The sequence below is a fragment of the Bidens hawaiensis genome, unplaced genomic scaffold (genome assembly GCF_021521415.1).
Source record: "Bidens hawaiensis isolate Kalapana, Puna unplaced genomic scaffold, B.hawaiensis_p1.1 tig00011192_1, whole genome shotgun sequence".
Classification (NCBI taxonomy): Eukaryota; Viridiplantae; Streptophyta; class Magnoliopsida; order Asterales; family Asteraceae; genus Bidens; species Bidens hawaiensis.
In genome coordinates, this window is record NW_027491870.1 from 226,565 (window position 1) to 239,553 (window position 12,989).

Here is a 12,989-nt window from a genome sequence, read left to right on the forward strand (position 1 = left end):
TAGACATTTTATACGTAAAACTCACAATATTTGAAATATAAGTCATAAGAAGTTAGGAATTACATTAAAGTGACATGTAATGCAAAAAGAAATTGATTTTATCATCGGTTCACGTTAGGGCTGTTCACGAACCGAACCGAACGCGGACATGCTCATACTTGGTTTGGTTTGAAAGTGTTCCGAACCGAGCGGATTGAATTTAAAAAAACGAACGATATCTTTATGCTTGAACTTGGTTTGGTTTGAAACCGAGCGGCTTGGTTCGGCTTGGTTTTTGCTTGATTTCGTACAAAGTTTCCAATTTTAAATTTCTAAAAGTCCAAAATATCGTTAATTCAAGACTTTCAACTCTAAATTGTCTAAAGTTTTACCTTTAAAATGTATAAAACTCAAAGTTAACAACAAACCATATATAAAACGAGCGGCTATGGTTTAAATTTGGACTTTGAATTCAACATAAAAGATTGAAATTTTAAAAACTTAAAAAAATAGTATAGTTTTATATATATTCATAAAGTTTATATATAAAACTAATAAATAAAAAATAATTCGAGAAAAACGAACCGAACCAAACCGATCGAGGCTTTGCTCGTGCTTGGATTGTTTTTAAATCGAACCGAGCCGAACGGCTCACTTCCATACCGAACCGAAATCGAACGAGCATTTTTCGAGCAATTTTCGAGCGAACGACGAACGACTGACGAACGGCGGGCATTTTGGACAACCCTAAGTTCACGCTTAGCTTGGGTCGAACCCCGGATATTAAAAACACTAGATGATGAATTTTGTATATAGGACTTTTTAAAATTATATAAAATTAGAACAATCTTATTTATATTTTACTAACAAATAGTTTACTAAAAGATAAAAAGAACCCTTAGAACAAACCGAATACAATTTAATAATATGATGAACAAATTAGAACAAACCGAATGCAATTCAATAATATGATGAACAAATAAAAATTAACCAATCTTATTGTCATAAACTCTTCGCTGAATGTTTAGTTTGTTTATAAACCTACTTAGAACAAACCAAATGGTATTGAATAATTAGATGAACAAGGGAAACTTCTATTTTCTTGTTGGTTGATATGACAAAGCAATATATATAGACCAATCAAATATTCAAATATAACACGTGGTGTGGAGTACTCAGAAATGTCCAATCATAGACAACGAAGCATCAGTAGAAAATGCTCCTGAAAATTAAATAACTAAGTATATCAATTTTCACGTACCGTTCTCATCCTATCAATCATATGTTATTAGTGAAGTTATTATAATTTAAAGAGTAGTTTATGGTGTTATGGATGAAAGAAAGCGAAAATATAATCACTATTAAAAAACAAGTCAGTTTTTTACAAAATTTTTCTATAAATTTCCTATGACAAGTAGTTCCAACAGATTTCCAACAAAAAAAATAAGTTCCAACTTTGCTACAACATTATTTAATAAACATTATGTTAAGTCAAAATAATTTTTGTATGAAAGTTGTAGAAAGTTTACAACCACATGTTTTTGTAGCAATTTTGTAAAAAAAAGTTGTTGAAAAACGGTTGAAAATGGTTTTCAAGCATGTGTTTTTCCAACGTAACTTTTTGTTGGAAATTGTTAGAAACTGGATTTTCCAATAAATTTCCTACGAATTCAATTGTAGAAAAACATCTCTTTTTCTAGTAGTGAATGATTGACATTATGTATATTTGAGAAGTTCCTGTGACACCATGCAAATTTTTTTAATATTTTTTAAAAAATGGTTGTTAGTGAAAGAGCCAGAAAAATTTAATGATAAATGTATTAAAAAATAATATTTAATTAAAAGTGAGATAAAAATATAGTAATTTTTAGTGTAGTTTTATATTTAGAGATAGAGATTAGAATGAGAATAACTAAAGATTCAGGTGGAGAGGCACAACCCTAAGACCATGAGTAGTCATAAAGCCTCACCCCCAGGCATTATGCGACACGTGACGGCCAGTCAGAGTTATGATTTATACAAAAATAGGGTGTAGTTATAAAGCCTCCATAAAGCCATAACTTTATTATTATTATTATTATTATTTTTTGCCTTCCAACCGCGTTATATACAAAACGCCCAAAAAAATAAGTCATAATGCCGGGGGGTGGGGGGCGGTGTGCCCCTCGCGTTTTAGCCCATAATGCCTCCCATAACATGCCATTACGGGTGGTCTGAGGGTACCCAAAGTACAAAATAACTAAACAAAATTAAACATAAATAAATAAAAACTAATAAACTAAATTTAAACAAAATTAAATTATACATTTAGCTAAATATCTTTTTAACTAAAAATAAATTATAAACTACAAATATAGTTAAAAATAAATTAAATATTTAATTTAATTAAATATGTTTAATTAAATTAAACATATTTCTTTTATTTTACTTACAGAAAAATAGCTATTATATAACAATATTTATGAATCCACATTTAAAAAATAAAAAAAAAACGTTAAAAAAATTTAACAATATTATTTGTCAACAAGACTGTTGTGCTGATTTTTAGTCTAAATTCACTTAGGCTATGTGTAGTGGAGAGTCTACAATTGGGGGCGAATTGTGACACGTAGCGCCCAGTCAGCAAATGGGGCGAATTTGTTTTGGGTTGTAATGGTGTAGGGGCTACAATTTGGGCCCACAGTATCTTTTTTTAATATTTTCTTTTTATAATTAAACTAATCAAATAAAAACCAATTTATTTAAATAATTAAATAAAAATGCATTAAATTAAAAAGAAATACCCAAAAAAATAACTAAAAAAATACATAACTAAAAATATAAAAAAAAACATATAGCTCGGTTGGCGTACATGTTTAGGTTCGGGTCGGGAAATTGAAACAGTTGGCTCTGTTGGTTTAGGTTCATCGGGTTCCATTGTAAGTTCACGTTCGGTTAGTTTTGCAAACCATGGTGTTGACCGAAAGGAGGGAATGGGTGGTTCGGTTGGTTCGGGTTGTTTCTAGGATTCATTTTGCATATACATATATATACACACACACAACATATATACATATACATACACACACAACATATATACATATACATATACATATACATATACATATATAAAGGTTTAAGTTCAAGAAAGAAATGATATTATTACAAGAAATGTGAGAAATGAATATGGACCACTAGTTTTTTTAAGTTTTAAATGTTTAAAAATAAATAAAAAATATGTAAATACAACAATAAATGCACTCTCTCTCTCCAATTAATACAACTAATATAACCATAATAAATCTCTCTCTAATTAATATATTAAACTAATTTAACTACTTTAGTTTTATTTTTTATTTACAAATTCTTCATTTTATTCAAAATAAATACAATTTATTCATATAATACTATTTCTTTATATTAAAAATATAATTTTCATTCAATATATTAGCATATATCAACTTGTTTTTTAACATTAAATATCAAAACATAATATATATTTTTTTCAATTGGTATGTCTATAAAAATTATTGTCATAAATAATAATAAAAAAATATCATACAAATGTGTCCATTAAATGTAAACAATTAATATAGAACCTACAGAAAGTTACATAACCTACACTTGTTTTGAGCAATAAAAACGTACAACATACAAAAAACATATAACTTACATATGTAATTTGACATCAACAATTATATAAACTACACAAAGATACACATACCCTACACATGCGTAGGTCATATGTTTTTCGCATGTAAGCTATATGTTTTCTTATTCTTAGAACAAGTGTGGGTTATATGTTTTTGTGTATGTTGTATATTTTTTATTGACATTTAATACAAATATGTGTAAGATAGTTTTTTGTATTATTTATCACAATGTAACTACGTGTTGATGGATATTGATATGTTGAGTTTGAAGAAATTGGTTTTGAAAAGAAATTAATGTAGGAATAAATTGTATTTGTGTAAGATAAAATTTTCTTATGTAGGTTATATGTTTTTTGTGTGTAGGTAAAATGTTTTCGTGTGCGTGTGTATTTTATTGATGATGAATTTTGTGTGTAGGTTAATTTTTTTCGTGTGTAGGTTATATGTTGTCTTATTCTTAGAACAAGTGTAGATTATACGTTTTTGTGTAGGTTGTATGTTTTTTGTCGATATCTAATGCAAACACATGTAAAAATAGTTTTTTGGTATTATTCATCATAATGTAAGTATGTGTTGATGGATATTAATATATTGAGTTGGAAGAAATTAGTTTTGGATAAAAAGAAATTTTAATGTAAGAAAAAATTATACTTATGTAGGATAAAATTTCAAGAAACAAAAAGTAAGTTATAAATGAGTTCTTAATATTTTCTAATTATAATATCTTAATTAGTTATATTAATTAAATAGATAAGTATTATAGTTTGTTAGTTATATTAATTGAAGAAAGAGAATAATTAATATTTTCTTTATTTAACTTTAAGCATTTAAAATTTAAAAACAAAACTAGTGGTCCATATTTATTTCTTGCAATAATATAATTTCTCTCTTGAACCATCCCCTACATATACATATACATATACATATACATATACATACACACAACATATATACATATACATGTATATATACACACATACATATATGCACACACACAATCCATTCATGCTGGCCCCACCAAGAAGAACAATTCTCCGGACAAGTTAATGTCGCCCTCCCAAATTTCGCCCCACAATTCGCCTAGGGGAGGCGGTGTTCGCGCCCCAAATCCCCCACTTTTCGCCCATTTTCTTGTCCACTACACATAGCCTTATAACGTGGGTGGTGGGTCAATATTATATTAACAGCAATTTTCCCTGGTCTAAATTCACTTATAACGTGGGTGGTGGGCCAACATCAGATTAATATTCAAAGTTCAAACCAACTGATGTCTCCTAGGGTATCTTTGATTACAAGCACATGAAAGGAGTCTTCCAATGAATAGAGTGTTTGTTAACCGAACGTAACACCATTCACACTAGAGAGTGTGTCAGGTGTGGTGCGAGTCACCCTCAAATTTATAAGGGTGTTGCTAAACATACCCCCTTCTTACTCTATTTTTACTAAATATACTCTCCTTTTGAACTTATTACATAAATTACAATTAACTCTTGACAATATTTATATACATATTAGTCCCTACAACATTACTTTCATTTGATAACCTCCACTACATATATTAAATTAAAAACTATCAAGTATTACTATTAATTTATTTTTTTAATATTAATATTTTTAATATTAATATTATAAATATTTATAATATTTTTTTATAATTTTAATAGCATATATATTTATAATATCCTTATTTTACCACTTTATCTTTTACAAAATAAACCAAAAACCCGAAACCGAACCCTAAACCCGAAACCGAACCCTAAACCCTAAAACCGAAACCCTAAACCCGAAACCCGAAACGAACCCTAAACCCTAAACCCGAAACCGAACCCTAAACCCTAAACCCGAACCTTAAACCCTAAAACCAAAACCCTAAACTCGAAATTATAAAAAGAAAACGCAACTTGTAAAAAAATAATATTAAATCCTTACTTTTGTGCTAATTTGGTAATTATATGATTTCAAGGGTTAAGATGAAAGTTGATTTTTCAAAGGGGGGGGGAGGGTATGACAAGCAACCAGGGGGTACATTTAGCCTAACCCATTTATAACTCCTAAAATATCTAGTTTTTTTTTAATTTTAATTATAGCAAGTTAGCAGCCAATGTTATTAATCACATATTTATTGTTGCCTTCAAGTTTATATATTATTTGTGGCTGAGAAAGAAAGTGGGTATATATAGTACGTTGAAATAGGGCCAATATCAAAAATCATCAGTTTGTCAAGGGACCCTTTATATTTATAGCATCTTTTTCTTAATTTATTTCTTTTATTTTCCAATTGTGTTTATTGGTATCAACTTTTAAATTAATGGTTTATATTAATGCTCACGTTATATTTACCAATACTGTAATAGTTATCTTACAATATGAACAAAGTCTCAAACTCTCAGTCCTAAACAAATTTATTTATCTTTACAACTTAATAGTCGAAAAGAAAAGGATGTTATATTTATAGAAGCAGCCCCACCAAACTGAATTATTCTAAAAGTTATGAATATGATATTAAGTTATTAACAATACGAGCCATTTTACATTATCATGATACTTGATAGGTGATATATAGAAGAATATCTAACCAGGTTTCATTTAATCTTAAAGTTTTGAACCACAAATATATTATTTCGAAGACAAGATAAAAGGAGTACCAACCCAGGTTACTATACTTTCAGAAAAATAACAAAAACAAAAGTTTTTATTAAGTTTATTAGTTTCAAAAAAGTATTGCAAATAATGTTGCGAGAAATGTATGGCAAAGATTAATTTGTTGGAAAATAATGATATTTAAAAAATGAACTTGGAAAAAAAAGATCTTGTAATATTGAGTTTTTATGAAGTTGTGGAGCTGAACTCAGCACGTCATGTCTTGTAATTTCAATATTGTACTATGCAAATCCGAACATTACTACAATGTTGTTAGCGACTGGGGTTTAATGACCAACCACTAATTTTAAAACTAATTCAGATTTTTATTTTATTATTTATTGATAAGAATTGTGTTTTTTCATCTTTGTGTTTTCACCACGTACGATTGTGTTTTACAAATTTCTTGCATAAATATGAACTTGTAATTTGAAAAATACATTAAAAAAAACACTATGATAACACACAATGAAAAAAAAATTGCTATAAAAACACAATAATAATAATAATAATTAAACTACGTTAAAACACTATGAAATTCTAATCCAGTTCATTGTAGCTTTTTTCTTTGTTCTTTTATATATCGATACTAGTTTTTATCCCCCGTATAACGGGGGGTAGTTTTATATTATTTGTTTTTAATATTTATCTATATTTTGATTTTTTTTATTGTATGAAAGTTAATAATTAATAGATAAAGAGATAATTATAGAATAAGTTTGATTGTTATCTTGTATATTGTTAGTTTGATTCTATCCCGAAATAAAGGGATTTGATTGTCTATATATTGTAAACTAATTATTGAATGAATCAAGAGAGAATTTACATCTTTCATGGTATCAGAGTCATCCTAAACCCTAGCCGATCTCTGGCCTGTCTGCTCCCTCTCCTTCGATCACCTACAAACTCCCCCCTATCTTCCACCAATCGTTATCATGGACAAGATCCATCCATCCCTAACCGTGACCAACATCAAAAACTTCGTCCCCATTATCCTCAACAACGAAGACGCCCAATACAACACCTGGTCCGAACTCTTTCGGATCCATTGTACGGCCTACCTGGTCGAGGACCACCTAGCCCCACGTTTAACCACTGCCTCCTCAACCTCTTCGGATAAGGACAAACAGAAGGAGGCAGCGGAAAAACCGACGGAACCGGATCAATGGAGAAGAATGGATGCCATTGTTTTACAATGGATTTACGGGACGATCTCACCCGACCTCACCCAAACCATCATGAAAAAGAACTCAACAGCCCATGACGCATGGGTTGCCCTTGAGAACCTTTTTCAAGACAACAAAAGCTCTCGGGCTCTCCATCTCCAATCCAAACTTACCAACACACGTTTGGAATCTTTCAAAGATATGGCCTCTTACTGCCAGGAGGTTAAGGTACTCGCCGACCGCCTCGCCAATGTCGACGTCCCTCTCTCTCATACTCAATTGGTGTTAAAACTTCTTGGGGGGTTAACTGAACAATACCAAACCATAGCAGCCATCATCCGGAACACGGAGCCGCTCCCGGATTTTAACACGGTTCGATCGAAACTTTGTCAAGAGGAGACGGAACGGGAAGCCATTGCTCTTCAGTCCGCAAACCAAGCTGGCCAAGCCCTTGCAGCATCCTCCAAAACGGACCCTATTCCTACTGGTTCATCATCTGCTGGCAGTACAAATTACAACACCGAACGTGGACGTGGCCAAGCTCGTGGATGAGGTCGCGACCGCAGTTACTCCGGTAGAAGTCGTGGACAACAAGGTCTGCCACAACCTGGTTCCTTTACTCCTTGGGCCCCGTTTCTAGGTTATTGGCCCAATGCCACTCAAGCTCAAACAAATTGGCAGAATTGGGAGGCCAACCCCCCTGCCCTTACCCAACCTCATCTAAGCAAGCTTCACAAAACACGGGACAGGGGATTCTCGGTCCGAGGCCGGCTCAAGCGTACCCAATGGGTTACACACCTACAGACATTGACCAGGCTCTTTACACAATGTCACTCCACCCTCCAGAACAGCCTTGGTTTATGGACACCGGCACTTCAAATCATATGACAAACAACCCAGGTAACTTTTCGTCTTTTTCTAATACGGGTATCTTACGAAACATAATTGTAGGTGACGGTAATACTATTCCGGTAACTGGACATGGCAACCAAACCTTACCACCACCCTATCCGCCACTAAAACTAAATAACGTTTTGCTCGCCCCCCACATAATTAAAAACTTATTGTATGTTCGTCGCCTTACAACCGACAACCAAGTTTCAATTAAATTTGACCCTTATGGTTTTCTTGTGAAGGATCTCAAGACCAAGGCGCGTATCCTCCGCAGCAATAGCACCGGGGACCTCTATCCTCTCACGCCGGAGATCCTATCCAAGATTCGCTCACCATCTTCGTTTGCTGCAATCTCACAAGACGTGTGGCATCAACGATTGGGTCATCCGGGTCCTGAGTCATTAAAGTCACTTAGAAATTCTAATTTTATTTCATGTCATAAATCAAACGTTAAACTTTGTCAATCGTGTGTTTTTGGTAAAAGTGTTAGACTTCCCTTTGCTAATTCTAGTACTTCTACTTATATGCCTTTTGATTTATTGCATAGTGACTTGTGGATATCCCCAATTATCAGTACAGGTGGTCATAGATATTATATCTTATTTCTTGATGATTTCACCAACTTCTTATGGACCTTCCTAATTTCTCATAAATCTCAAGTTCTTGGTATTTTTAAACAACTTTATCAGTTAATTCACACCCAATTTGAACGAACAATAAAACAGATACAATGCGATAACGGAAAGGAATACTCTAATAATTCCTTTCAAGCATTTTGCCAACAACACGGAATGCTCTTTCGTTTTTCATGTCCCTACACCTCCTCACAAAATGGGAAAGCAGAACGAAAAATTCGCTCCATTAACAACATAATCCGTGTCCTTCTCGCTCAGGCTAACCTACCCAACAACCTTTGGAATCACGCGCTAGAGATTGCCACATACTTACTTAATATTCTTCCCTAAAAAACAATCCAAAACAAAACCCCCCACTCAACTTCTATATAATCGAACCCCGGCATATGAACATCTCAGAGTGTTCGGATGTTTGTGTTACACATTACTTCCCCATACTACCATTCATAAACTACAATACCGATCCAAACCATGTGTTTTCCTCGGGTACCCTACTCAACATCGTGGGTACAAGTGCCTCGATCTCTCTACTAGTACAATAATCCTTAGCCGACATGTCATATTTGACGAATCCATTTTTCCATTCCGCACCATTAATGAACCTAAACTTCAAACATACACATTCCTTACCGACCCCATTCACCCCTCACATTGGTCTCACGTAGACCATCAACCCCATTCCCCACCCACAACCAACCCAACCCCAGCCCCTTCACATACTGTAACCCCTCCATTGTCTACTTCAGGTCATCAACCCAATCCTATAACCTACTCGAGAAGACCTAAACCCCCATTGGCTCCTTCTCAACCCCCAACACAGCCCACTCCCACTTCTCAACCGCAAAACATACCACCCCTACCCCCCTCCTCGGGCCAGACCACTTCTGTCCGCACCATCAGAACCCGCTCGATGGACGGCATATCCAAACCGAGGCAGCCTTTAAACCTCAACACTACCTCCTTCGTCCCTATTCGCCGAAATCCTACTATTGCCTTGTCCATACCGGAATGACGCCATGCATTGGACACTTGAATGAAACGGTCTATATGCATCAGCCGATGGGGTTCCGCAACCGCAAGTATCCGGATTACGTTTGTCGACTAAAGAAATCACTATACGGTTTGAAACAGGCACCACGAGCGTGGTACCAACGGTTTACGGATTTCGTCACAACTATGGGTTTTGTTCAAAGCAAGTGAACTCACTGTTTGTTTTTCACCGGGGCGATGACACGGCATATCTTCTTATCTATGTCTATGATATTATCCTCACCACATCCTCGGACACTCTCCGAATCAATCTTATGGCTACATTGGCAGCTGAGTTTGCAATGAAAGATCTTGGCCCACTTAGCTTCTTCTTGGGCATTTCTGTTAAACGAACCGGAAATCACTTATTCTTGTCTCAACAAAATTATGTGGGTGACATACTGGAACGCGCGGGCATGAGCACGTGCAAATCAGTTCCAACTCCGGTCGACACGAAACCAAAACTCAGCAACAACGACGGTGATGATTTTCATGACTCCACTCTTTTCCGCAGCTTGGCAGGTGCTCTTCAGTATCTCACATTTACTCGGCCATATATTTCGTACGCGGTTCAGCAACTATGCATCCACATGCATGCTCCAAAACTTTCTCATTGGAATGCTCTACTCCGGGTGTTAAGGTATCTTTGAGGAACCGACTCCTACGGTCTCACTCTCGGACCATCTCGGGAAACGAAATTGAGGGCTTACACCGATGCTGACTGGGCAGGCTGCCCCGACACTCGCCGATAGACATCTGGTTATTGTGTTTACTTTGGGGAAAACTTACTATCATGTTCTTCTAAAAGACAATCAACAGTCTCGCGTTCTAGTGCAGAAGTGTAATACAGAGGAGTTGCTAATGTTGTAGCAGAAATTTGCTGGCTACGTAACCTATTACTCGAGCTGCACAGACCGCTTTCGATGGCTACACTGGTTTATTGCGACAACATTAGCGCAACATACATGTCGGGTAATCCAGTTCAACACCAACGAACCAAGCACATTGAACTTGATATACACTTTTTCCGCGAGCAAGTCCGCAAGGGTAGTGTCCGAATAGTTCATGTTCCCACTCGCTTCCAGATAGCAGACATCTTCACAAAAAGTTTCCCGAAAGTATTGTTCGATGATTTCAGGTCCAGTCTAAGCATTCGGCCTCCTCCGGCTTCGACTGCGGGGGTGTAATAGATAAAGAGATAATTATAGAATAAGTTTGATTGTTATCTTGTATATTGTTAGTTTGATTCTATCCCGAAATAAAGGGATTTGATTGTCTATGTATTGTAAACTAATTACTGAATGAATCAAGAGAGAATTTACATCTTTCAATAATATACTTATGTTTTGATATTAAATTGTTTCATAAATAAATGAGATGTTACAACCCGATTTAAAAGCTATATGAGCTTTTTTAGCTTTTTTCTAACCCAGTTCATTGTAGCTTTTTTCGAAGACAAGATGAAAGGAGTACCAACCCAGGTTACTATACTTTTAGAAAAATAACAAAAAAAAAAGTTTTTATTAAGTTTATTAGTTTCAAAAAAGTATTGCAAATAATGTTGCGAGAAATGTATTGCAAAGATTAATTTGTTGGAAAATAATGATATTTAAAAAATGAACATGGAAAAAAAAGATTTTGTAATATTGAGTTTTTATGAAGTTGTGGAGCTGAACTCAGCACGTCATGTCTTGTAATTTCAATATTGTACTATGCAAATCCGAACATAACTACAATGTTGTTAGCGACTGGGGTTTTAAGTAGCGGTTATGACCAACCACTAATTTTAAAACTAATTCAGATTTTTATTTTATTATTTATTGATAAGAATTGTGTTTTTTCATCTTTGTGTTTTCATCACGTACGATTGTGTTTTACAAATTTCTTGCATAAATATGAACCTGTAATTTGGAAAATACATTAAAAAAACACTATGATAACACACAATGAAAAAAAAATGCTATAAAAACACAATAATAATAATAATAATAATAAAACTATGTTAAAACACTATGAAATTCTAACCCAGTTCATTGTAGCTTTTTTCTTTGTTCTTTTATATATTGATACTAGTTTTTATCCCCTGTATAACGGGTGTCGTTTTATATTATTTGTTTTTAATATTTATCTATATTTTGATTTATTTTTATTGTATGAAAGTTAACAATATACTTATGGTTTGATATTAAATTGTTTCATAAATAAATGAGATGTTACAATCCGGTTTAAAAGCTATATGAGTTTGATTGGACCAAAGACCCGTTTATTTTTTTTCCTATAAAATTGGTTTTTTAATTATAAATAACATATATCTTTTTTTAAATAAATCAGATATTAATTTTTAGTATAATCCTACTTGGATTTTTGTATAAAATATTTGGTGAGATTAGTTTTAAATTTAATAAGATGTTATAACTCGTTTAAGAAATATATGTGTTTGATAAGACCCATACCCGTAAATTCGGGTCAAATGCATGAGAAGCCTCCATTTAAAAATCAAGCAAATCTGGTAACTCCAAAAAAAGGGGGAGCGACCACATCGCGACACATAGGATTTTTATGTTTTTATTTATATATATTATAGATTATATAATAAAACATTTATTTTTAAGATATATTTTAAAAAAAATAATAACAGCGTAGAAAAAAGTTATAAGCATTTAAAAAAAATTAGGGGAAGTAATAAAGATTCGCTTGAATTAACCACAGTGCCTTCCTTCACTTCTCTTTCACTTTTGTCATCTACTTAAATAGGATAAATTACATATATATATATATATATATATATATATATACCCTTATAAAAATTATAAATATCATATATACCCAAACAAATTTTAAAATATCATATATGCCCTTACAAAGTAACTAAAATATCATATATGCTTTTATAAAACAGTTAAAGTATCATATATACCCCAAGAAAGATTGAGTTTGCTATCCAAAAGGGGGTTGCGGATTAGCTTGTTTCCCGCTTACCTGCCACAACATTGTAAATCGTTTGAATGTTTTTA

At 33.3% G+C, this 12,989-nt stretch overlaps 1 protein-coding gene across 1 annotated transcript; it reads left to right on the forward strand.

The window, feature by feature from the left end:
• Positions 1-7,186: 7,186 nt before the first annotated feature.
• LOC143537450 (uncharacterized) lies at positions 7,187-7,969 on the forward strand. Its single transcript, XM_077031223.1, has one exon. It carries the CDS (start codon positions 7,187-7,189, stop codon positions 7,967-7,969), a length of 783 nt encoding a protein of 260 aa, XP_076887338.1.
• Positions 7,970-12,989: the final 5,020 nt, after the last annotated feature.